The following is a 27,920-nucleotide window of genomic DNA, read 5'->3' on the forward strand; positions in this document are numbered from 1 at the left end:
AAGTATGCAAACTCTCAGAGCAAAACGGTTCTCGCCTTTTAAACAAAGCACATTTAATTACACAAAAGTGTATTTTAATGTAGCATTAATTTTACAATTATATATATTTAAATTATATATGTAACCAATAATGTTTTGCTATTGGTGAGTGCATGCTATAAATAGAACACGATAAGGTTCGTGGAAAGCATGATGTGGTGCTATTTGGTAACTGCGTAGGTTCACAGATTCTAAACAGAAAGCTGAGTACTTTATGGCGAAACAGATAACGACATCACGTGACCGTAAATCCGGTAGAGGAGTGTACGGACGAAGGTAGCGAGGACTAATGTAACCATTCTGTGTAAAGTGTTGTGAAATGTTTGCTTTTCCTCCAATCTAACGAAGCAACTCACCGTCTATTTGAAAGCTGTCAGGTGTGACGGTTGTCAGGTAGGGTACTACTGGCTGACACTGGAGCTTGCTGAATTACGGGTATGTACGTTATTATTATGTATACATAAAAAGGGCCTTAATCCACAAGATATTTGTTGCTAACAACGAATAAAAGCAGTGAAATATTTGTCAACCTCTGACGAGATAATTTGGCTGCAATAGTATGCGTCCCTGTGTGCATGTGTGTGTCATTCTAAACATTTGCCGAGTAGCTTTGTGGGATAAGAATACTCACCGATTAATTAAAAGCTTGTTTGTGAATTTATCGGCAGTCAGATAACTAGTGTCATTTTCTTCATTTATTTTGTTTTGCACTGCAGCAATCTTTAGGAGCAGGGAACTACCTTTTTGTTGGAAAATGTACTGTTATCATTCTCCCTGTTCACACGTTGTCTGATCTCACTAACATCGGCTGTCTGAAGATTTGTAAAATATGTCTTTCCACTTTAAATCTTTGGTTATCTTCCTTAAACGCTTGTTTCTTTAGGTTTTTACAATCAACTTGATGTTTAAGGATTTTTTTCTAGTAAGCGTTGCCATAGGTTGCTGTAGATACGTAACATTATTGTTAATGATAGAACACGTACACACATCTTTTTCAAAAGAGAGAAAAGGTAATTTTCCTAGACATATAAAATAATATATAGTTAAATCCTAATGGAGGTGCAAAGCTCCATATCATGCCGAGTTGACACACGTAGTGTGAAGTGGTTCTATTTCGGTATCTGTGTATCTTGAAAGATTGACAATAAAAACTTCTTGGAAGCTGAATTACGCAACAAGAAATGGACTGTTTGAAAAGAAATACCCGAGGACTGGTGAAACCATTCTAACATAGCAAACAGTTTTCTTTTATGATTTTTTTTTCATCGAAAAAGGAAAGTGGAAAATGTAATATCGATGTAACTTGCATCGGGATTTCCCGGTATTATGCCTTGGCAGTATTATCAATATCGCATTATGATACAGGGTTACTGTGTGTGTCAACCGCAGGTAGGTACACGAACACCTTTTGTGGCAAAGTAATTGTGGCAGCTCATGTACCTATCTAAAATTTCATGCTGCGTGTCTACTTTCCACTGCAACACGTCACTAATGCGTACAGAGTGTACAGGATTATAATAATTAATCTGCTCATGAGCTGCTCATTCTACACAGCGGCTACGGGCCGAAAGCCCGCGTGCAAACTTTTCGAAGGACATTGTTTCAATATTTATAGCTATTACCATACAATAAATAGTATTAATTATTTACACAATATATATATAATGAAGAGCTAAACACATATTGGTACAGCTTTCATAAAGCGTAACGCGCGACGGCCATAACGAAAATGGCGTACCTGCAGGTGGAGCTATCCAAACATGACGTCACTCGACCTTCGTCGTCTGCTCCATACCCTACACTAATATAAGCCGATAAAAAAAAAGAGCAAATATCCCCATGAAGCTGTCCATTAAAGTCAGTTCCCTACTGGCACTTGATTCCACGCCACTCCCCACCGGGCCGTGATATAGCCGTAGTTGCTGGCACGGCATAAAACACAAACAAACCACGCCCCACCTCGATCATACCCGTTGTGTGACGCTACCCTAGTTGAGAAATGTTCGCACGGGGTCGTGCAAAGGGTTAAGGAAGAGGTCACCTTACGATTCAAGACGTCATGCATGTAACGCATAGGTTTCGCTTGTTTTCTTATTTTGGTAAGAGACTGAAAACAAATAATGGTAAGGTGCGAATGCTTCACTCTGTCAAGCTTACAATACCTGAAAAGCATAGTCTAACCCACTCCTCCTGCTCTTATTTCACGATTATTGTATACGTGGTGACCTAATTCTTCTCCTCATCATTCTCATCATATTCTTCTTCTGGCTTCTTTTATATATATTATCGTTGTGCGTTTTGATTCCAACTACAGTTAAAGCTCTTTTGTCCCCTCTCATATAATAATTTATATATATATTTAAGAAATTCGAAAATTATCAGAAAATCAATGTTTGCTAAGCTCTTTTCCTTCATATTTAGATGTCATTGTTATCATCATCGTCAAGAGTTTTATTTTTAATTTCTGGAGCTGAAACAAGAAAGAGCCTGGACCCCAAAACTTAACGACTTTCTACGATGGATCGTAGCGCAAGTTTTCCATCTCTTCCTGAAGAGTGTGAAAAAGATATCGACAAGGTAAAATGTTAAAACCTGTTAAAGAACGTATTATATGCTAAGTAGAGCTAGTAATAACGCTCAAAATATTAAGTTACAATGGTATTAGTGTTGACAAACTGTGGTAAGATAACATGATACAAAAATAGATTTTTAATTGTTGATGAAAGCAAAAGAATCTTACAGAAAAAAGGATACAAAAGCCATCCTTAGAGCTCTGGCAGTGAATGTTATTCGTCGATTTCCTTATTGAAAAATTAATGATTTGACAGATGTTAAACACGCCGTTGTTTTGCTTGCGGAAGTTAACCTGTACTAAACAGAGTCGTTTCTATGCTGTTTTGTTATGTCCTACTTGCTAAAAAAGAAAACTGACAGAGTCTTCACATGTACAGGATATCTTGACGACTAACCGCCTGGATTCTAGTATATCGGGATTGGGCCCCTTCCCTAACATCAGGGATAACAATATGGAAAACGTGCCTTTCACGCCGCAAAGAAGTCACGTGATTGGAAACGGCCAGTCTGCATCCAGCATACTTTCTTCTGAGCCATCACTGCCTCCCATGTTTCCAAAAGGGCCTCAGAATGTTTATATGAACCAGATGCCTTTGACATCTTCAGTTGTTTCAGGAGTAAGCGGCCTTAATGAGCAATATAGCAGCTATCCTCCCTTCCACGTTAACGCTGCTGGAAACTTGTTCCTCCCCCTACAAAGTAATCAAATGACTGGAAGCGGCTACCACATGTCAAGTCGACCCTTTCCGGTGCCAGAAGTGCCCCCACCTGGCATAACAGCTTCGTATTTTCCTAATCCTCCCTACACATCTTTACCAGAAATAACCAGTTTCGGGGAATTTAACCCTGGGCAGTCACTGCATCCAGCATCTGAGTGTCGAACAAGTGCGAGAGACGAACACTTTCCTGCACGCTCTGGAAGAGACCAAATTCTTCCGGCATGCGAACAGCAGAATCAGCAGTCTCAATACCATCAAACCACATCGCTTGCAGGTGTAGAGCCTCCAAATGCCGGTGAGACTCAGCCACCCAGCTTGATAGGAGAGCGACAGGAAGCCAGGATACAGGTCCCACAGCCTACGTTGACAAACCTGAATCCAACAGTTCAAAGCAAAATCCAAGGAATCCGTAATATACCCCAAGGGTTCCTTATACCTCCAGAAATAGGCCAACGACCTCGCCATCCACCAACAGAAGACTGTTTCAGGATTGCTGGACAGCAACTTACACCCACCATCCCAACGGGAGCTTATTACGATCCAGCGATTCTACAAAGTATACCCTCTAATGCTTACCAAAGGTCACAGTTGCCCCCACCTCCACCACCTCATTGGTACACAAGGCCACCAGTGCCACCGCCTTACACTTTGTATGGACAGCAGCAGAATAGTCTCCATTACTTTCAAGGCCTTCCTGTCATGTACCCCAACATTGGAGCTCAGCCAGTGATACACCCCACACCGTATTCATCGATGTATATAGCTCCAGTCAATACTGCAGTTCAACATCAGGCAAAAGGTGAGCATAACTAACAATTTATGTATACTAACACTAAATTGTGCATGTGTATATTTTGTATAAGAATAATTGGGGGTTCATTTGTATAAAGTAGGTATTTAGGATTCTGTCAAACACAAAGACGTCAGAAGTATACATGTAAAATCGGTTGGGAATGTATTAATGCAAAGTTTAAAGAAGCTTCGTGACGATCTGATTGTCTTCCAAAGAAACTATAGGATTTTCGCTAATTTCGCAAAGTAATACTTAAATGATATCTCGCTCTGTTTCGAGGGTTGTGTTCACAGATGCACGAGTGTCTTGGTATCTTACAGCTATTTAAGGTCCAGTCCGATATGTTATATTGCTTTACTTGAAACTACCTATTTCAGTAATGAACTGTTCATTTGAAAGTCAGTGACGTGTTTCGTTTATTGTACGGTGTAATTCCTTTCATAAAAGGACAGTAAAAGAATATATTTTAGAAACGGAATAAAGAAACAAGTGTTTACTATGAAGCTAAAGGGTGCTCACCTCTCTCAGCCAGTCAGAACCCTATCTCTAAGAATAAATCTTCGGCTGAGTTGGTATATTATTTTGGTTGTGTTAAATGGTATAAATACCAGATCATATGACAGTATCTTTCTGATATTTCAATAGTTAGACCTTTTATTATTTTCTGATGCCGACAGCTTTTATATAGCCACTGAAATTGTCAGGGTAAGTACAGAATGTATTCGGGTAAGTGAATGAGCTAGCGTGTAAGGGAATAATTGAGTTAAAGCATCAACTGGTAGCTAAAGCATCAACTGGTAGCTGCTTGCCATTGTCTTTAGAGCAGGAAACTATGATTTCGAAAGTCCATTCACAGTCTGCAAATTAAAATATTTCAAAGAATTATAGGAATTTTCTTCTTTCATTATTTTGGGGTATCAATCCGATTATTACAGGCCTAGAACTGACCGATGCCAGTACAGAGACCCTTCGCAAACGCAGAAACGTGGCCAAACAGCGGACTACTTACCAAGACAAAGAAAAATATTCTAGATGGTTTCGAAGGTCTCCAGAAAAGGAAAATGGTAAAGTAGAAACATTGTATAGCCGCGGCTACAGCCATTTCAATAATAATAATAAGTAAATTTGTGTAACATGTTTCATCAGCATCTTCCAGACTCAAAGTGTTTTACAATCCATTTAAGCAAAGGCTGTATAATGACAGGAGTTTATGGGTCAACGCATTCCTGTGTTGTTATTACTATCAGAACTGTCACAGGTTAGTCCTGTTTCCAAAATGAGATGATTGAACAAAGTGCTTTTTTTTATTCCTTTTCGTGCATTATGTAAGTTTCTTGGTCACTACATTTTATAGTTATTATCACATTTAGGAGAACTACTTATATTCTTTTAGAATAAAATAAATCTATGTCATTGATACTATTAAAAATAGTGAACGTTTTTAATTTTCTCTTCTTCTATGTTGAATTGAGAGCAATAGGGTTAATTTTAAGATGAAAAATAAAGAAGAGCAAATCTAAGGAGAATTATTTCAGCAATGAAGCAACAGTTTTTCAAGATCCCCCCTTGAACTTATTTCTGTTCAAAACACTGTTTTAAAATGGTAAAAGATATTTCCTTCATTCACCAAAGGTGTTCTTAGTTATAGGTATGCTGCAGCAGTAGAAGAAGTAACACTCGAAGAGACTAGGTGAAAGCGAAGGTGTGGGTTCGAACGGTCAGAAATTTTGCTGTACGCTTACACCTTAAAATTCAGACTTGGTGAAGGTCAATGTACAAGCAAACCACTCCTTGAAGCCATTGTGTAGACCTTACACACACACGCAGAGAACTTAAGACAACGAACACCAGTCAGTTGTGAACAGATTTCATTGGCCGTCCTTCTGACATCTGCACCTTGTTCACACTTAGATGAAGGTTTGATGTCCCGTGTATTTTTTCTGAAGCTTAGAGAAATAATAATAAATAATAATCTAGCTGAAATAGTCGATACAAGAATATATAATAAAAATAGAATTACTATTAATATTATTACTATTAATATTATTACTATTATTACTATTAATATTATTATTATTATTGATTTAATGCCTAATAATTGATTGAACTACTGTATGAGGTCGTACTAGAAGATCCAATAATCACATTCTTTTGCTATTTTTAACAACCGTCAGTGGATGATACAGAAGATACCTCAGACAGTTCAACCGGAAGCGATGAGAAGGTAGCCCCACAACCACAAACAATAAAGATACGAGGGGTCATTGACTGGAAGATGGCAGCCATATGTAAACATTACTTTGAAAACCCAGATAAGGGCGGTGGGAAAATAGAGGAATTTAAGTGGGACAACATTGAGCACATTTTCTACATCAAATTTGCAGATGCGAAAGGTAATCGAATGATTGGTTTTTTATATTTTATAGATATTAAATGCAGTGAAACAACAGCTTAGATATATATATATATCATAACAGTCTGTGTACGCACAGATTAAAAGACTACTTGGATGACAAATTTTCTAATGATTATGTAAAGCTCAGTGCAAGATACAGTTTCACTAATCCGGACCATTATACCTCTTTTGTACTCGCGGTTGATGATTAAAAGATATCACCATGCACAACGATCAGCAACACGGACGTCAGGGTAGTCCATGGTTAACTTACATTTCTGAAGACTTCAGCCAATGAGAGAGCTGGAATCATATTGTAGACATATCGTCACCACCACTCTGACCTTTTTATGTGCATGGTTGTGTTCTTACAGTAGCTGTATATCTCGAAAACTAACGAGGAGTATTCCCACTGATTTGGGGAAATAGTTCTTTAATGTTAATTCTATTTTTACGAGTAAAGAAGCTAGTGATGTAGTTCGACAAAATTATGCAAGGCTGGTTTTGATTTTTTTGCTACATAAAATTTGAAAATTATGTTGCATTAAATGTCCTTCACATATTCTACATGGTTTTTTTTTGCAGATTAGATTACAGACTAACGTTTTGCTTATCTTTATCAGTGGCGAAGCAAGTTTCTTCATCTGTTCACAAGATCGGTGATCGACAGCTCGAGATCAGCCTTGCTCCCGGAGGTATCCCTGAATGTGTGGGTCTACGCACGGTTGAGATCAGCGGAGGGGATGTTGACTTTATAGAGGTTTACAGACAGTACTTTGAAAACCCCGTCAATGGTGGTGGAGCCATCAGTAAAATCTGGGCAGAAGAACAACAACTTTTTATAACCTTCAAAGATGCTGCAGGTTTTTAAAGACTTGTTATGATGATGATATGAATGATATTAGTCGATAGTTTGTGAATCAACGCATTTTAATGTATACACACACAACTACCTATCCCGACCCGCCCACTCCCACAGATACACACACGCTCGCTCACGACGGACAGACAGACGCTACAAGGTAAAGATTTACAAAATAACACTTATAGCAACATAATAATAATAGACATGTTATGACTTGCTGTATTTAAGCATGGTTTATGTTGCAGTGGCAGAAACAGTGTGCTGCAAGTCTCACACAGTTGAAGAACACACTCTGGTGGCAAAGCTCGCAAACATGACACAAGGGACTGACCCCAAACGTGACCTCGAGCACCTCAACGAAGAGTGGACAACAGTGGAATGTAGTGTGGGACCGCACCTAAGAGAAGAAGAAATTTATCGACAATACTTTGAGACTGTGGAAAGTGGTGGGCTGGTGGAAGACATTATTATAAACACAGAAGACAGGAAAGTACTGGTGACATTCCACAGTGGCAAAGGTATTTCAATTCTTTTTACATATTTTTATTACCCTGAATCTGTTATTTTTATACTGCAGGCTCCTATATCTTATAAGGCAACATTATGGCCATATTTTGTCTTCATTTACTCATTTAAAGAAATAAGCACATACAAACATGTACATATGCACATGCGCACACCGCTATATAGAAAATAATGATTGTGTTCTTTCAGTGGCTCGGCAGGTAGCCAGTGGTAGACACAGAATCGATGGCAAGGACGTTAATGTCCAACTCATGAAGACCTCACCCTTTTATCAAAACAAATTGCTCTTCATGAATGTGGCTCGAAATGTTCATAAAGAGCTGCTAATGAATTACATGGAAAGTATCAGTGGTCAAGAGGACATTCAGCTTATCTACAGTGATGTGCCTGGGGATGTATTGGTCACCTTTCAAAACAAGATAGGCAAGTACTGCGCACGCAGTTTCCTGAAATACTACTTAACTATACACTTAACTATACTCCTGTACAAAATGTTTGAAACTCAGGTAAACACATAAGATCTTGCATAAAATATTATTATTATTTAATTAATAATAGTCGACATTTATACATTACAGTATTACCATTTTAAAGTAGGGTCATGCTCTGTATAGAAATAAACTCAAACTATATCACACTAATATATAAATATTGACTCAAACATAGTACTTACATCTAGACTGAAATATATCAACCAATACATAGAGAAGCAACAGTACCGAATACCGGTTATGTAATTATAGATGTTAAGTTTTATCTTTATAAATACTAGCAAACCCCATAGGTGTTAAGGTAATGTTTACATTGATCTTCATTATTTTACATTACTTTATTTGCTTGAATTATTCATTTTTATTATTTTTTTAATCCCTGGTAGACCCAAAGAATGGAAATATTTCTCATATAATTTTTATTGTCTTCTTTATAATTACTTTTTATGACACCTCTTTCTGAAGACTGAATGTTAATATATTAGATTACTTAAATTTTCTTGCACATGATCCATTCAGTTGGTTTTTTTTTGTGGTTATTTTTTTACTGATTTTTTGCGTGTTTGTTGTCTGTTTTGTCTGTCCTACCTATGGCAATAGTCAGTATATCACGTGAACAAGAGTAGCTTTCTCTCTCTCTCTTATTTAATTGTGCTTGACAGTCAGGCCGACCAAAATTAAGTTATTAACGATTTATGCGTCTACCACGTCTTAAAAATTTAAAAAGTAAATAATTTAAACAAATTATGATAAACATTCTCCTAACACTCGCTGATGTAGGCCTATTGTCTGTTTGCTTGTATTTATTTAGGAAAAAATCAACAATTAATATGTATAAGAAATATTACAAAGATAGTATGTACATCATGAAAAATATCATCATAATGGTGAGCACATTATTCGACTGCAATTTACTAGACGACGACAAACAAAATTTCTTCATCGCTTGTATGTAGTTATCTCCCCTGCATCAGGGAAGGACAGTTAAGAGTAGAACATAATACAGACACCGATGAAGTGATCACAACTCTAGAAACGCTTAGAATATCCTACACAATCAAATATAAGTAGTTCATAACACTGCGCACCGCAGTTTTCTGTGCTCATATATGCATTTACTTTGTTTACTGTATTTAAATGTATTGTTACAAATCCAGATTTTTCAAAGATAAGAGAAAAATGCCAAACTAAGCTTCTGAGTGGAGTCAAGCTGGAGGTACACAGAGTTCCTGTCTCTAAATGTGTCATTGTGAGTAACCTCAACCCAAATACATCTGATGATGAGGTTGCTCATTACTTTGAAACCTTGGGAGGAGGTGGTGTGGGAGCAGTGTTAAAAGTGCTCCCTGGTAAAGATAACACCAAATACATCTTCCTTAAGGATCCTGAAGGCAAGAAACGCTTAATGTTTGTGCAATAGACTACAGTAGACATTAAGTTCAAGAGAAAAAAGTTTAGACTTCACCCCATGATGTACTCAAGCAGTAGATAGTAAGATGAATATCTGTTATTAAAGATGAACATGCTACAAAACAAACTTATTCTTAAATCACTTAACTTCTAATGTTTAGTTATCTCTACTGGTATCAGAATTCAACTCGCGCTATCATTTCTCAAAAACTAATAACAGTAACTGTTGAAAATGCAAAAGTAACAATTTTTATGTGAGTCAAGAGTTCTATAACACACATGCGTTGTTTGAAATCCAATCTCCTTGTTGAATTACTAAATTACCTTTTTCTGATTAAGTTGCTCAAGGTGTTGCGACAAAAAGTCACCGGCTTGGGGGAAGAGAACTCGTGGTGCAGCTTTATCTGACGTGCCTTGGACCTTCCGGAGGCAAAGAAGACCTTTATGTCTTTATCCTTCCCGAACCTCTAGAACTATATGAAAACACCGACATTAAGGTCTGTTACCTCCGACACAACAGTAGGATCTTGCAGACCTTCAATGAAAGTCTGTCCACCATGCATGCACGTGCCAAAATAGTAGAAAATGTACTCAAAGTGGAGTGCACCCTGAACGAGTCTGAACCCAATGTTCATCTCTTAGTTGACAGTTGGAAAGATGAAGTGCAAAAGGAGTTAGGTACATGTTTGGATTTCGTGAGGCTTGACCGGCAAGACGTATTACCAGAAATTTGGCCTGAAGTAATGAAAGCTATAGAAAAGTGTGAAGTCTGCGGTGATGATTTGCTCTTACCGATCCCACAGGAGCATGCCTTTCTGATTTTGAGCATAAGAAGCAAAGAGGGGGGCACGTTTGAGAAAATCCAGAGCATTGTTGAGGACGCAGAGAAGGAGCTTACCTTCAAAAAGCAGGAAGTGAGTGAGACTAAACAATTGAAGAAACATGAACGCGATATCTTGATGCTGTCTTCATTTCTTTCCGACGTACAAAATCAGTATACGAGACTAAAAGTAAACATCCACCAACAAGAAGCGGCGATTACTTTTTGTGGTCAGCTAGTGGACATCAGAGATGCGCAGAGGGTGATGTTAGAGACAATTCGTTCTGCTTCATCTACAATTATGAAAGACATGCCCAAAGGTAAAATGAGTCTTCTGGCCAATGGAAACTCTCATGACCTCATACAGAAAAGGATGATATCATCTGAACTCGCTGCCACTTGGGATTGTCACAATGAAGGCGTTGTTACAGTCTTCTGCCTGAAAGAATCTGATCTGCATCGAGCTGTTGAGGTCATTCAGACTTCATTCGGAGAAGAAACCATACTTTTGGACAAAATATCTTCCGAGGTAACGGAGTTGGCACGTTGGGGTAGGCTAAAGGATGATCTCATGCAGTACCACAGGGGGATTCTCACAATTAGTGCAAACCCCAACACCATAACAATAACAGCTTTCAGTGATATTATGCCTGCTGTTAAAGAAGCTGTTGAGAATTTCATAGCACAAAACTCTATCTACTCCGCAGTTTTCAGTTTTTCTCCCAGTCGCCAGAAGTATTTATCTACTTTCTGGGAAGAGAGACTGACAGATATTACTGAAAAGCGGTCAGTTTACAAAGTGCAAATCACACTGGATGACCAGAAAAGGAACATCATCGTTAAAGGAACAAAGGAAGGAATACAACTTGCTAAGAAACACTTGGAGAAACTAGAGAAAAGAATTGTGTGCACTGAAGAGAAAATCACAAGAAAAGAAATTATAGAATGCCTAGTAGGTCTGAAGAATATGAATGAACTAGAGGTCATTGCAAAAGCACATCAGTGTGTTCTGTCACTAAACCCAGAGGAAACTGGTATACAGGTAAGTGACAAAAACTACTGCTTAGCCAAAATCATGTCCCATTGTGTGAAAATATAATTTTGATAATTCTGTCCAATAGTGTTTAGATAACCAGGAAGAGTACAGGAAGAAATAATGACTTATAAATACATGTAAACAATGTAAAGATTGTTTTTTAAATAAAATAACAGATGCTTTCTTTCTCTTGATCTTAATCAGCGTAAAATGTGTTGCATACTTATACACAATATTTGTTATTTGTAAACTTTGATTCTTTTCCTTTGATGAAATACTAAAACTTGAGATTATGGGGGATGGCCCATACTTATTTTATGCAAAAGTGTTTCAGACAGATATACAAAGTACGTAAAGTTTGAAGAAGACTGTAATTTAAAACGTATTGAAACAATGTCCAATGCAGCTTTTATTAAAACATCAAGAAAACATATAAATTAAAATATTTACAAATAGATCAGTCTCAGTTAAATCAGGGCTTCTGCTAAGGCTAAATTTTTTGGGGTCCTCTTCTTCAGATTTTTAAGGGTCCCTGTTCTTCGCCCAAATTTGAATGGGACCCCATTGACGAAAATTGAAGGGGTCCTCCAAACTTTTAATGCGTACTGTATGCAATTTTTTTGCGTAAGCAGAAGCCCTGGTTAAATGTTGAAACTTTTTTTCTGAGCAGTTAGTGTCTACAAATCAGCCTGTTAAGATGGAAAAGCAGACAGTGGATCGTCATTTGGTTTCTGCAATGGTAGCAGACATCACTGCGTTGACAGTGGACGCCATTGTGAATGCTGCCAATGACAGAATGGCACATGGTGGAGGAATAGCTGGAGCTATTGTCTTAAAAGGTAAAAGAAAGAACCAATATTAGCTATATGAAGCATCAGTGCACCTTTTATACTAATTTAACACTGAGACTACCACTTTAATCCTCAGTTTAATTTTTTTAGCAAAAGCAAAATACTTGAATCACCTATTAAATAAATCTTGGTTAATTCAATTTGATATATTTGTAAGTAAACTTATTTATAAAATGAAAGCCATTTAATTTGTATCTACAGGAGGTAAAGAGATACAGGACGAATGCTACCGCCTTCTGAAAACCAGAGGCAAGCTGTCAGAAGGCGATGTGCTGGTCTCAGGACCAGGGAAACTTCCCTGCAAGCGCATCATCCACGCCATTGGACCTGTGTATAAGGGGGGCAAATGTGGAGAAAAAGAACGGCTTCAAACGGCAGTCCAGAATTGCCTGAAGACTGCCTCTGACTATGGCTACACCTCCATAGCACTTCCAGCGATCAGCTCTGGGATTTTTGGCTACCCTGTTGATAAGGCCACGCGTGACATTGTGGAGGCAATCAGGTTTTTCTTTCTTACCAATCCCGACAGCAGCCTTATAGATGTTAATCTGTGTGATGTTCTACAAGACACAGTCAATCTTTTTCAAGAAGCCTTGGGGCAGAACTCTTTACAGGGAAAGTCAGCAGTCATTGTCCATGGTACGATTTAACCGTAATTTTTTTATTGGCAATAAAAACTTCAGACGATATGCCTTTAGAATCTGGTAATGTTTGTAATGATAAAAATAATCTTATCAGCATCAGTGAACCATCACCTGCTATTCAGTAACAGATTTTAAATGAGCATGAACGATTCATTTACTGAACTTAAAAATTATAAGACTAGGAAAAACAGTTATTAAGCGCTTATATTTCTGTGTTAAATTGTTACATTTTTAAATCAGCTTAGGATTACAAGAAAGAGCAAAACTTCTCACCAAGGTTACTGCACTGCAGCTTTGTGACTACATTTTTTATGCAGATTCTCAGTTTCCTCTGCATCTTGAGACTACAGCTTCTACAGCTGCTTTTAGAAAGCTACCAACAGTCTCCCAAGAAATAAAAATTTCTGTGGTCGAAGGAGAAATTGCTAAACAAAATGTAAGTGGCAAAAGAAACTAAAAAATCACCACCACAACAACAATCACAATAATTATTTACAGAGCACATGTTTCCATCTTCAAGTGAGCTTAGTGCGCTAGGCACGAAAGACTAGAAACAGACTTCTGATAGACGAAGATGAGCAGCTGAGTAGTGTTATGAACATCTTCAAAAAAATATTTATAAGATTATTTCACAGAAATGTTGACCATTCGTTTAGATGATACAGGAGGGCATTGTCCTGTATTTGACAGATATAACCTATGACTTTTTGACGCGGATTAATTTATATCATTAATCCCTTTCTTAGAAAAGGGTTCTAGAGAGTGAAAACTGTGGTTCTCTTTTATCTTATAGCTTTCAATTAACTTTCAGGTGGATGTAATAGTCAACTCTACATCACAGGATCTTAACTTGAGTGCAGGCGCCATATCCTCTTCCATTCTAAGCGCCGCAGGACCCAATTTACAAAAAGAGTGCAGCTTGATGTATCCCCAGGGGATTCCCAGTGGAGAAATAGCATGTACCCCGAGTTTTAACCTGGCGTGTAAAGCAGTATTCCACATCGCTTTGTGCAAATGGGGAGACAAGGCCTCTGCCGTAAGCAGACAGTTTTTATGAGTATTCAAAACATTAACAAAAAGTGTAAGGGGTGAAATATATCCCCTTTTCCCCTTTTTGTGAGACGCTAGTATCTAGATGAGATGCAGAGTGTCTGTCTTTCAGTAGAAACGATGCACGTTTTATATAAAGCATCTCCTTTAACTGGAGACATACACTGGCATAGTTAGAGATTGGTTGCCTGAACCAGTTATTCTTGTGTTTATTTTTGAAGCTGCATAATTTTAACGGTCAAGCGGTAGCTAAATTTATTGCAGCTGTTAAGCGTCTTACTTCTGTAAATTAATGTAAATAAAAGGAAAAGATATCCACATACTCATCGCCACTAAAACTAGAAGGTAGTGGAAACGAATTAATGATTGATGACAATCGGGTTGATGATGTTTTGCACAAGTCATGAACTAATTCTTCTTTTAACCAGAAACTAGAATCAGTTGTTGACAAATGCTTACAAGAAGCCAGCAGGCGGCAATTCTCGTCCATGGCCATCCCCGCTCTGGGAACAGGCGTCCTGGGTTTTCCCCGGGATGTGGCAGCCAACACCATCATTTCCACAGTTAACCGGTTCCAGCAGACGTCACCGAAGACATCCTTGAAGGAGGTCAAAGTTGTGGTGTTCAACGACCCTGCAACTATTTTGGTAAATAATTTAGTCTATTTCTGTACACAAAACAGATTTTGATTGCATACTTTCCACTGATGCTTTAAAAACATTCCAAAATACTTTAAGGAAATGATTTGCTCCCATCTCCCATCTCCCATCTCCCATCTAATAATTAGAATCATTGCGAAAATAATGCAGCATACTTAATTCCATATCTCTTTAGTAGTGACTGATATTCCCATTCTATAAACTTCCTTTGCCCAGGCTTTTCGGTTGGTGGATTCTTCTGCAATGAAGCGGCTCGAAGCAGTAAAACTAAGCGAAGCCTGTAAGTAAAAGATCATCCCCAAATCATTATTTTTTAAAACATCAGGAAATCTACAAAGTGTTTTATCTATGGGATAATGATAATATAAACTCTTATTACACATCTACATTTTTAAGCTGCGTGTGTTTGCTCGTTTGTCCATAAGCCTTTTCGCTAGAATGTGTGTTCTTGTAGATTTTTGCTTCTTTGTTTGTGGAAATCCATTTTTAACTGTTTGTTCATGCTACAAATGCATAATTAGATACACGTGAGTTATATATTTCTTACAATGTAGACCGAAATGAAGGTACATAACTATATAATGTAGGTATATATGTTAGCTTATTTTCCTCCTTTCAATGGCACTATGAAAAGTTTCATTCATCGTGACAACACCTTAAGTGCATAACTATGAACTTTCAAAAATGCAATAAGTATTGTCACTTTGATCAGCAAAACTATCCGCATGTCATTCATCATAAAGTAACAGTCATTCCTGAACAGCTTCCTTTTGCAATGTACTTCGTGATCGTTGGTAATTGCTTTCTTGTAATTGTATCAGATTTTATTTCGTGAAGGTGCAGCAAACAGTGTCCAAGATGCCACGAGTTTCAAGGCTGAAGAGGAAATGGTAGAACTCTTAGTAAGCAAGACTATTACAATTAGATACATCAAGCTCATCAAATTATTACTGCTAAGTTTATCATTTCCAACTTAGTGGGACTATTACGGTTCTATTGATTGATAATAAAAATTACTTGGTTTAAGATGGAAAGAATGAATAGGCTAAAAGTAGACTTCCTGTTGCAATTTTATTCCAACCTGTGCGTTTCTGAAGTAAAAGGTGAATAAATACAGCTGCTAGTTTTATTTTTACTGGTTTTGTGCGACATTGTGCCCAAGATCATTTGGTTGACTGGTTATTTTTTAATTCTTTTCGCATATGATGTAAAAATATATTCTTGGAACTCCTCCAATCAGTGTAAGTAATTTTATCAGACTATCCGACTAATTAACCACTAGATGCTCCGCCCTCTTTAGTGATGTCATGACCAATCATATCACGCCTTTCAGTAGAACGCCGGAGAATATGAAGAGCTACTTCCCCTGACTTGGTACAAGTAACAAACCACGTGTCTAGCAGCAACACGTTTGTTGACTGTAAGTCTGAAACGATACAATCATGAAGATTGGTTCAACTCCGGTTCTGCAAATTGCTGAAAAATTTAAAAGGTCGAGTAAGAATTTGAGGGAGCTGATCTCTATCTTTTTATCTCCCATGATGTCTTCTTTGTCATCGGATTTGTTTCGGCGTGTTTTTTGGTCGTTCCTGCAACTGAATGTAATGCCTCATTCCATCTCGGTGACTCTTTTGATCGGCAGACATCGAAGTCGAATAAAAATGATTGCCAAAGTTGCATGTCCGTGACAAGAGACTTGCTCGACAAGAAACCATGTTTGACTAAGGTCGACCCTTTGGGCGGAGCTACTAGAGGTTAATGGACGATGACCTCATATAACTCAGTTTTCCAACCGGAGGTAACCCTCTGCTCTGCCCGAAACTATTCATAACCAGACTTTTGAGAGTAAACGTTTGAGAGCATTCACCGACTCTGGCAGGTTTCATGGGCAGTTTACAGTTCATCTTCTCATTACATTTTCCGCCTGTAATTGTGCTACTCTAAGTTCTATCGAAGTAAAACGATATTGAGAAGTCATAAAAGCACGAACATGTCATCATGGAAGTGGTTATTAGCGACTTCCTTTACTTTAAGATAAGGCATAGAGGATTAGGCTTTTGGACAATTATTATTTGTCTTCATTTTCTTTCTATCGTTATATAAATGAGTTGATTTTTTTAGAATTTACGCCTGGAACCAAGTATATCTTCACTGGTCTATCCCGAGAGAACGATTTGTAAGTATAAACCTAACCGACCTTTTAATGCATATTTTATTGAATATCAATGGCCTTTTTTACAATTTTGTTTATTACTTACTGAGATGAAAGTATTGTTATTAGGAGCAATCAATTCATAAACGTAGAACAAAACAAAAACAATAATGCAAACTAAAAGAAGTATTTGCTTCTGCCAGCTGTTTCTGAGGCAAAGTCCAGTGATTCAGATGTGAGTGTCAGTCTTGGTGGGCTTCATGTGACCATCAAACAAGGAGACATCACAGAGGAACACGTGGATGCTATTGTTAATAGCTCCAACACAAAGCTAGACTTGACTCGAGGTTAACCTTTTTACTATTTGGCATTTTATCTTGCCTTCGGGTACATGTTTGTCTATGGCGTTTCAATTCTATTTGAGAAGTGATCTTATTACAGGGATTTTAATATCTAATATAAGTTATATACAAAACTTCTTTATCAGAAAGTATAAATCCATTTGCGCCACCAGCCTTAACGACAAGAAAACAGCAGCTGGTCTGTAGACATTGTTCTTGCTTATGCTTAGTCTCGTTTCCTCTCCGACACATTACTGCTCTAAATGGATGGTGAAATATTGCCTTTCGCGTAAAAATCACCTTGAACGACATAAAAATGAATTGGGGAAAAGTGACACCAAATAGTCGGGATCTGATCATACGATGCTCTGATCTCTCTAACAGATAAAAGGTAAGCCTACGCTACACTAACTCTTTTATGCTCCACTGCTCATTGGAAAAACAGAAATATCACTGGGTTTTTTCAATGATTACTTACAGAATGCGGAGAAAAGCGTTTTGCCTATAGACTAATTTTTCTGTTAAACTTTTGCTTTCGCGAAGGAACATGCATGTTGGTTATGCATTAATTGTTTAATAAGCTGTTAAATATTTTATGAAGTGAAATAAGGATATGACAGAAAAATAGAGATACAAAAGCCTGAAGTGTTTTCATCTAGGAGCTGTTTCTACCATTCTGAAGGCCAAGTGTGGAGAGGCTCTTGAACTTGAATGCAGCAGTAAACGTGAGTAAATTAATGTTGCGAGTTTTATTCCATTAACTCATCGACTCTTTATTGGTTTCACTTACGATACAACGTACGGAGCCTTCTTCCTTTTAGATGCTACTAAAAATATTTGTTTTTCGGTTTCTCTAAACCGTCAAATAAAATAATTCATGTAAATAATTACACAATAAAATATGGTTTAAATGGAGAAATTCAAAATGGTATTTTACACAAACTGAACATATATGTTATATACCATTATATTTTACTTAAAAAAGTGTAGGTTTTTTTTAAACATGGAATCTTTGAAATGGAACAAAGGGAGGGTAAAATATTTGCATATTATTAGACTTTGAGAGGATGCCTTTGTTGGCATCGGCATAAGTAACATCCTCAGCAGAAAAGACTGAATCCTCAGGAAGGAACCTTTTTATGGAATTTAGACAGACATCATTGAGTGCACCAGGATTTTAATCAGCTGCTCATATGGTATTCAGTGTATTCAGAATTATTTTATGAATTACCTTTCAGATTAAAGAATTTCTTTTGTGGCTAGATGGTTTCTTTTGTAAACGTTCACGTCTAGTCATGATCATTATCAAGATTGGCAGCAGAATTCAAGGTTCTGATTTTGTCTCAAAACGCTTACCATATGATCGATGCTGATTTCGACAGAAGAATTAGGATAATTAAATTAAGTAATCTTTTTACTTTTGCCGCTACAAAATCTCAGAATGCAGTCGTCGGTTTTCTTCTCTCATACATGGTATTTTAAGAAGAAATGAGCGGCTGGCAGATCATTCAATATGTAGTGGAGATGTAGCTTTGAGATGGTATTTATTTACATCTGGAAGCCATGAACAACTCAATTGTGAGACACCCAAAAACTTCCAAAGCGTGTTCGCGTGACCTGTAATGAGGTCAAGGAACGGTAGTAGTGAGTTCTGCTTATTCAGAGCAGGTTTACTCATTGTCTGTATTAGAAATTTTGCAACCTTTTGTCTTGTCTAGAAAAGTGCGGGAATCTGGCCGTGGGAAATTTCATCAGCCTTGAACTAGCCTTCGTTTGAAAGGCGAATGAAAGTTTTTCTGATGGTATACGATATGACTCGTTTTTCAAAAAAAAACTGACTTAGCTTACTTTGATGCTATGCTCATCACAAACAATGCAACCACCTGAATAACATCGTTCATATTTATTTCTACAGAAGCCATATTTTTCGGAGATGCGTATGTCACGAACGAATAACACGCCTTTCTAAAATTCAACACACATGCATACTTTTCTCTGTAGACAAGAAGTTTCAGAAAGCTAGAAACTCCTGCTACCTTTGGTTGAATAGATTTGCGTAGAAAAACATGAAAAAAAAATAAAGGGACATCCGTTATCATAGAGCACGGAGAAGCACTAGGCGATAGTCCCGAGGTCATCATCATTTATTCATAAGAATGTTCTAGAAGGCAGTGTCTCGACATTGTCATTAAATGAGTGAATACTACAAATAAATTTTGTTTTGTGTTGATACTAGTATCACTTTAAAATTATTTCCGTTAAATTACGACAACTAGAAAGAAATGGTAAAGGTCTCATCATGTCTGCGGCTTCGCTCCGCCTTCCATATGCCGTGCACTGAACGTGTGTGGAGAGAAATGGAGAGACAGAGAGACAAAGAGAAGGAAAGAGAGACTGACTAAACTGAAGAAGAAAGTTGTGTAGCAATTAATTTCTTTAATTCACTGTCAAATTCGTGATCTATGGTTAATCAAGTAGATTTACACAATCTCAGTTGCAGATATGGTTCAGCATAAAACAGTTGTAACTGCAGCACACAATCTCAAGTGCAAGCACATTGTGCACCTGGACGCTCTGTTCTACCGTCAGCTGAGCGATTGGGAGAAGGCGTACACAGCGGTGCTGCAAGAAGCAGACAAAATAGGTCTGAGTTCCCTAGCAGTGCCAGCACTTGGAACAGGTAAGAATTAAGAATAGTAAATATTATAGTTCATATTACACTCTAAGCCACGGGCTATGTATGTGATCATTTATATGTGTACTGCGGCCACATTTGTCTGTCATTCGCGAACGCAGGACGGACTTGTTTCATTGTCGAAGTCTGTTCGCACACATTCATTGATACAAAAATCACCAACATTCCTCTGGTAAATTCTGTTAAGTGCCGAAGCGTATCCTTACTGAGCGATTTGAAGAATTTGACAAAGTGTCGTACTGTAAACCGGTCAGCTCAAGGTGCAGACTACACATTCCACTTTCACAGTAAACGCATTCGACAATATTTTCGACTTACTTTTCAATTTTTGGAAATCCTCAAAACATCGCAAGAGTTATCTCGCAGATCATTGAACGTTTTCTCTGTATTTTGTGCTTTGTAGTCACCCAATGTTAATTAATTCATAGTAGGAAAATGTTTAAATTTTCTTTCCTTCACTTGGCTTGAACAGAAATCAAGTTTCCGTTGAAACACGTTCGTGACAAAATATAACTCATAAACATGAATGTTTTCACTTTGCAGAGTTAAAACCGAATTTGTTCAAATAAAGGCAACACCTGTTCGCCATTGTAGATCAGAAAATTTGGTAAAAGCGTTTGTCTTTTTCTTCATTTCTGAGAAAAAGAACGATATTTTTCTCGGAGATCCAAAAATTTCTTAACAACTTTTCCAAAGCTGAGCCACCGAACATTAGTGTGGTAGGGAACATCTTTGTGATAGACTTGAACTTCCTTCAACAATGATATGCATCGCCGGTGTTTGAGCCCTTATGTTCTAATAAAGTGCACGATTTTCATCACGGTGCTGACAATATGGTTCATTTATGATATATTTTTGCAGAGCGCTTCTTGATGCTTAATGAATTTAATAAAGGTGACATCGTGGTCTGGATATATTTCATGAACAGTTTGCTGAATTATGGCCAGAAGACCAACATTCCTTCCAGTTAAATTTGGAGATATATCAGTAGTTAAATTTGGAGATATATCAGTAGTGACACTTCTCAATTTTATTCATGGAAGTCCATGCTTCTCGAGGCACCCTCTCTCTTTCATGAGCAAATCCTCGCCACTCGTAATGTCTTTTATTGACTCGAAAGTAGTTCCTGGGCTATGCTTAACTGTTATCTTTTGCATATTTCTAACAAGTCGTATTTGAAAAATTAAATGTCAGTCAAATGAACCTACGTACTAAAAGAAAAATAAAACTAATGCACTTTACATTTTGGCAGACTGGCTTGTACGGAGACATCCGTAGTGGTGCTTTGCCCATCCCTGTTTTATTTGGTATTCTTTTATTTGTAAAATATTTTTCTTTACTGTGCAGGAACCTTAGGTCTGTCGGCATCTGACTCAGCGCAAGCTCTGGCCAAGGCGATAGTCACTCGTAAACAAACATGGATGACACTGCAGAGAGTGGCAGTCGTTCTGTATGACAGTCCCACAGTGAGAACCTTTACTGAGGTGCTGAGACGAGAAGAAAATCAAGATACAGTTCAAACACTAAGCAGCAAAGACAAAGATGTGCGCAAGAAATCTATATTTCAACGGGCAAAAGGTAGGATAATTGAGTAACAATAGCAATTAAAATTCTGTTTAAATAAAGCGTATAATAACTAATTTGTTTTAAATTCTTTTACAAATTTTTGAGCCGGTTACAATTTATATCTAGTTATCAAAGAATTCAAAAGATGCCATTTTTCAGAGAAGCTTGGGTGTATTTTCAAACCCAAAAGAGACCCAGTCCCAGATGTGCTTAAACTCTACATTTTCGCTGCAAGTCACACAAAAACAGAGGAATTCCGGAAGTATCTCTACGAATTTGTAGACGCCAAGTACGAAAACAAGGAGATCAACGACCTTGAAAGGTTGTCCCCCGAAGAGGTAACCACCAAGATGTTTCACTTATGATTTGCAGGATATATATATATTAGCATGTCACATTATTTTATGTCAGATTGTGTTATTTCTAGGTTTCTTGGGAAAGTAAGTTTTCTTGTAAGGCACAGCTACAGAGTGTAGATGCAACAGGTATATAGAACCAATAATCAAACTCGCAAAAAATAGTATTTAGTGACATATAAACTGAACACTAATCATATACAAAGCTATCATACACATCTTAAAACTATATTTGATCATTCTAGTGTCTGTTTGTCCCTGAAGACTGAAACCAGAGGTGCTAATACGCGTTGTTTAATCATTTACTTCATATGTTACTACTTGTCAAATCCTGTTTGATAGTCGCTATTTCTATCAGTTTGAAGAAATAGAGGAAATGTGCAAGTCTTTTAAAGTGGAACTACAGAAGAATGCAAAGGGAGCTGTTGTGCTCAAAGGCATGAGCGAGGACGTTGAGAGGACTAGAGAGATGATAAGAGTTTTAGTCAAAGAACAAGAACGACAACACCAGGAAGATGTGATGGCAAACGTGGTTCAGTGGTGCTTCTTTCAGGTATACATTCCTTAAGCTGCTTGGTCTGGCACTGGCAGTATCTTACGTTCATTGTTCTATAAGTATAATGATCAAACAGGTCAGGAAATGTAATGTTTTAGCGATTCAGGAAAAATATAGTGCGCTTCCCCCAGTTCACTTCCATTTTTTCCGAAATAATTTTTTACATAAAAATATATACATTATCTTTAAACGCCACAACTCTATAGTTGAATAACAATTCTTAAATAAGATTATTTTACAATCTTAAGAGTTAATGAAAGCAAATGTTGCTAATTGATCTAATATTCTAGTAACATTTGTAAGTGTTTAGTATTATTCTTGTCTATTACTTTATGCCACAGGAAAAAGCCACTGGAACTGAGCGTAAAGCTTTTGGAAAAAGAGAGAACCTTCTGATAGAGGAAGCCTACCAGACGTTCCAGAAAGATCAGAAGAAGGACTCCGTAGAAATTTCTCTAGAAGAAGACGATGCCTTTGTCGTCCATTTCACAGAGAACAAGATATACTCTAAACTAAACCCTTCTGATGGTCTCAAAATAATGAGAAGAGAAATAATAAAAGGTATTTTCACTCTTAATGTGAGACTTTGACACTGATAATTGCTTACATATAAGAAATCTGCAACTGTACCTGCTCAGTTTGTAGTTCATTTTTAAATCGATGCAAGACTTTGAAATTGTAATTGGCAAAGCAAACTTTTATATAAACACTGCCTTTCTCTTATCTTTTCCTTTACGTTTGATTATCACTTACTAAACGATGAAAAGTAAGGAATTGAATCTCCTAGTATTTTGATATAAGAACATTTACGTTACTTAATACACGTTGATCACATGGGAAGAAATTTGTGAAATATCCTTTACTTTTATGTACGATTCATTTCATGTAGTAAATCAATTTGAGAAAATTTGTTCCGACGATTCCATTGATCCCAGTGTGTTTAAAAACATACCAAACTCTTGCCTAAACATCGTTGAACGAAAAAATATACCTTGATTTAAGAAAAAGTGTGATTGATCATGTAAAGGATGAATATGTTCTTAATGAAGAGTTACTACGATTCATTAGTATTTTAACTTGCAGGGTACAAAAACAAAAAAAAGGTAGTCTTTTTGATAATACGCAGGAACATTAAACTTGGTAACTTTTTTCTGTTAGTAACGTGTGGGAAAAGTAAGAGAGATAAAACTTCTTGTCAGTAATGTGTGCGGGAGAAGTAAGGGAGAAAATACATCTTGTTAGGAAATTTACAGTAACAGAAGCAATTTTGTGTAATGTGCTTCATCAATGACAAAAATATGTTTCTGTTTTAAGATGGGGTGAGCAGCGTGAGTCTGCTACCTGAAGAATGGGAGTTTCATGAGGAGGAGGAGGACGCTGTTAAGCTCGTGAATCTTGTGAATGGATGTGACGAGTACAAGACTGTACACGAAAATTTCTCAAGAACGGCAGAAGGAACGTTTTCTATTTTATCGGTGAGTATAGCAGTTCAGTTAATTACTAAACCAAGTATCTTCCATTTTTACCTTTTATTGAAATCGTGTTTGGTCCGATCAGTCTGTACCACTACAGTGATCCTATTTAGCCGTATGAACCGCTAGATATATCTGCACTGTGTGTGTGTGTGACATGAGACAGCTATCTCAATAAATTATGTAGACGCTGATTTTCACAGCCAAAAGATGAAAAGGACAACGTACATGTGATATGCTTTTATGTTTATGCTTCTGCTTTTAGCTGAATACTTTATTGAAGATAAGACTTTATCCAGGAGGGTAATTAGTAGATTTGTAAGGCAGCAAGAGCTATAATCACAAAGTACATCGACAATACCATCACACGTTCATACCCGTTACCAGACGTACCCCCTCCATACAATCACAAGTCAGACTTGCATATGATCACAGTTTATTCACACATGGTGCCGATCAAGGAACGACTGATGGACTGATGCACACATGATGAAGTTCAGAAGTCGCACGGCTAAAACAACAAATGGCAGCCTCAATCTGTTGCTCCTACACTCAAGCACACATAATCGGTGTCCCCTGGGAACTTAACGGAACTTTTTCGACACGAATTACCTCTCTCATTCAGAAGACTTTAGCCGATTTTGAAAATGTCTGCCTGTAACACAGAATCTCACGGGTGCTCTGGGCTGTTTGAGTGACTTTTAAGCAGATGCAGAGAGTTCGATTTGTCGCTACGTAATATTTTCTAAGGATTTTTGTTACTTTTTGAAGAGACATTTGTGCGAAGTCGGTATTACATTTTTACGATCTCTTCACCTGCCCATTTTAAAAAATGAATTACTAAACGAAAACCACTTAAACGCTTACTTTTCATTAAAAAGTACTTACTTTAGTGAACTTTGTTCATTAGTGTCAGTTATGTTTGCCGATGGTGCAGAAATGTAAAAAACAGTTTGAAAATTATTTACAACCATGCCAGCCGCAAGGCCTACTTTCTGTATTTTAGTCGTTACGAAACAATTATACAGATTATTGTTCATATCCTTGCTGTCCTTTCGTCTTAATGAAAATCTGTAGATAAATTGATTTTATTTAGTTGATTGTTTATTTTCTAAATCTTTACATGAACTGTGTCAGTGCGTCTCTGACTAATAGAGGTATAATTATATTTGAATACCACATGTCTAATTTGTATTTTTTCTGAAATTTATAAATGTCTTATTGCTTATTATTAGTACTACTAACAGCAGACGTATACAAGACCGATTGGTAAGCTGATGTTTACGTAAATAAAGATAGATCGTCACAAAAATACTGACTGTTACAGATCCAACGCATACAAAATTCTGTGCTGTACAAGCAGTACATGGCCAAGAAGGACCAAATGGACAAGCAGAACAAAGGAATGGAGTCAGAGAAGATATTATGGCATGGCACCTCGTTAAATGCCATTCAATATATTAATCGGTATGGCTTCGACCGAAGCTTTTGTGGAAAAAATGGTGAGTAGTATCAATGAAAACATTGATAATTGTCGTGTAGTAGTTTTAAAGGGGTCGTAAAACCTTAAGCCTAACCCACAATTAGGGTCTAGCGTGGCTTGTTGACAACCCAGAGACCCCTTATACAAGAAAAGGGGTGCCACCTTAAACAGGTATCATATAGGGTAGACAGCCTTCAAGAAGCTACAGCAAAGTAAGCGCGACCAGCTGGCTAGCAGAGGTGTTAATGACGTGTAGGAAGAGAGCAACACCTCAGGAGTCTCCTACACCTGTCTACCAGGACTTAGTAGGATAATGTGAGGGAAGGTTAGTCACCTGTCTTTCTTTATCACCTGTAGGCAGAAGGTTGTCAATAAGGGTGGTGCCTCCATCTTGTCTTTGCTGGCTACTTGTTGATTGGACGAAGGATGCTAGGAGGCATCCGTTGTTGTATATGCCTGAGCTAATCAGCAGTCGAAACAATTTCAGCTTCCTAACGCCAGCTTCATTTGTACCTTGAGACCGGGTCCTAGACCAAGAGGGCAAGACTAGGGAGGAGGGACGCTTGGGTTAGAGAACCTTGAGCAAGGGGGCGAGTCAGTGACGAGGAACTGTCGGGACTGCCTGCTGTGGCCGTGGGAATCAAGGAGCTTAGCAATCAAGACTGCACTACCTGTGAGAGGTAGACGTTCGACGCCAAGGCTGCCAGAAGACTTCGGGCTAAAGTGGTGTTTGTTCGGCGGTTGTGTGTGGCATATCAGTCTTCGAAGACACCTCGTGTGAGTCCCTGGTCCTGCACAGGCTGGAATCTGTGTCGCCGGGAAAGAGTCATCGCTCTCTGACGTGGTTGGCACATCGAGCGGGAGGGGACGAAGGAGAGTCGGACGAACACTTCGATGGAAAGCGAATTTTTAAAGCAATACTAACCTCATCGCAATAATGTACGCCGGGAGTCTATAAAATGTCTTCAGTCTCCAGGTTTACTTCACGTAGAAGTTAGAAATATACTGTATAGATGTTCACTTTGTCCGCTGTAAAGTGTTTAAAAATTTAAAAGAACCCATTTGCTTAAGCTCTAATCCTGTGTCTGCAAGTTAAATGCTAGTTACATGTATTACAGACAATAATTTGTTTCTTAATAAATAACAAAATAACGAGCGAATAAAAATGTTAACACTTACTGTCACATATGTGTGTAAAAAATAATCATTTGATAACGCGCAAATCTTCAAGGTTATGTTGATGTTGTTGAGCTACTGTTGTTACTCTTATATTATTTGCATGAAATCAGAGATTTATACTTACCGTGGTCTTCTTGTATCTTTTTCCCAGCTACTTGGTACGGCCAAGGAGTATATTTCGCCGTCAACTCCAGTTATTCTATGGACCCCACCTACTCCACCGCAGATTCTCTCGGTCAGAAATACATCTACCAATGCAAAGTCTTGGTGGGACACTCTACAAAAGGCAGCAAAGAAACGAAAACCCTGCCGATACGACAGGGAGAGATAAAATACGACTCAGCCACTAATGACGAAAAGAACCCACAAATGTATGTGATCTTCCACGATTCACAGGCGTACCCGGAGTACCTTATTACCCTTAGGTAACGTCCTGTACCTCGGCACTGACGACGCTGTATAGGAAATCCACTGTTGTAGCCACCGGACCTGTTTCATCTACAACTGGATGAGAACAGAAACATAAGTAACATTTAAATTGCTTCTTGATTTTTGCTTGTTCTATAGGTACTTGAAGAATTTATAAAATTTACTAAAATGGAACTATAAACCCTTAAAAAAATAACAATACATGTAGTTGTTAAACGTTTTCGCTCAAAAGCCAGTTTTGCTTATATTCTGTTTTCACTATTTTTAAGGCATACGTTTCATATTTGAGTTGCGAGACATATGTGTTTTATTTAAACTAAAGTATCTTTGACTTACCGTAGGTACGGTATGTTTTCTCAAGCCTTTATTTTTTATACATCATAATATGAATTTTGCTTTATCTGTAAAAGATCACGGTTAAAAGTATATGTGTACGTTATATGTGAATGTAAATATTTTTCTATATTTGTGTAATACCTACAATATATTATTCTCTCTATCAACTGCTCTAATGAAACAGTTTGAGGACCATGTAATTAAAGTATTATATGTTGACACCTGGTGATGTGAGCATCGACTTATTATATTTAACAGTGTATTAAAACGGAAAAGCGCCGACTTCGCATATTTTATGTAAACCTCCTTGAAGTATCTGAATGAAAAGCTAAAATCACTCATTATCTTTGGAAATTTGTTAGTAACTATATTTTTGAAAATATTTTCAAATAATTTGAAAAACTTAATTTTGTGCTGTGTGCTTAATCATGAATAAATCCCACTAGTACTTCCGTCTATTGATTCTTTCTTTAAAGTGATGAGT

General features: G+C 37.5%; 1 protein-coding gene across 4 annotated transcripts; it reads left to right on the forward strand.

Moving 5' to 3' along the window:
- LOC112564356 (poly [ADP-ribose] polymerase 14-like) lies at positions 1-27,901 on the forward strand. 4 transcript variants are annotated; one of them, XM_025239101.1, is made up of 28 exons: positions 1-474; positions 2,461-2,616; positions 2,991-4,131; positions 5,061-5,189; positions 6,300-6,518; positions 7,144-7,383; positions 7,631-7,903; positions 8,100-8,333; positions 9,559-9,792; positions 10,151-11,673; positions 12,338-12,506; positions 12,720-13,157; positions 13,480-13,598; positions 13,974-14,198; positions 14,641-14,859; positions 15,088-15,151; positions 15,709-15,773; positions 16,993-17,047; positions 17,227-17,370; positions 18,024-18,089; positions 19,859-20,044; positions 21,407-21,637; positions 21,785-21,963; positions 22,340-22,534; positions 22,879-23,098; positions 23,852-24,012; positions 25,337-25,511; positions 26,823-27,901. In XM_025239101.1, exons 2-28 carry the CDS (start codon positions 2,557-2,559, stop codon positions 27,098-27,100), a joined length of 7,242 nt encoding a protein of 2,413 aa, XP_025094886.1. In that variant the 5' UTR covers positions 1-474; positions 2,461-2,556; the 3' UTR covers positions 27,101-27,901. The 4 variants fall into 4 exon arrangements, with proteins under 4 accessions (XP_025094886.1, XP_025094885.1, XP_025094887.1 ...); XM_025239100.1 differs by having other exon boundaries at positions 2,510-2,616; XM_025239102.1 differs by lacking the exons at positions 1-474; positions 2,461-2,616; positions 2,991-4,131 and adding an exon at positions 5,768-6,042 and having other exon boundaries at positions 5,112-5,189.
- Positions 27,902-27,920: the final 19 nt, after the last annotated feature.

Source organism: Pomacea canaliculata, linkage group LG5 (genome assembly GCF_003073045.1).
Source record: "Pomacea canaliculata isolate SZHN2017 linkage group LG5, ASM307304v1, whole genome shotgun sequence".
NCBI classification, from domain to species: Eukaryota; Metazoa; Mollusca; class Gastropoda; order Architaenioglossa; family Ampullariidae; genus Pomacea; species Pomacea canaliculata.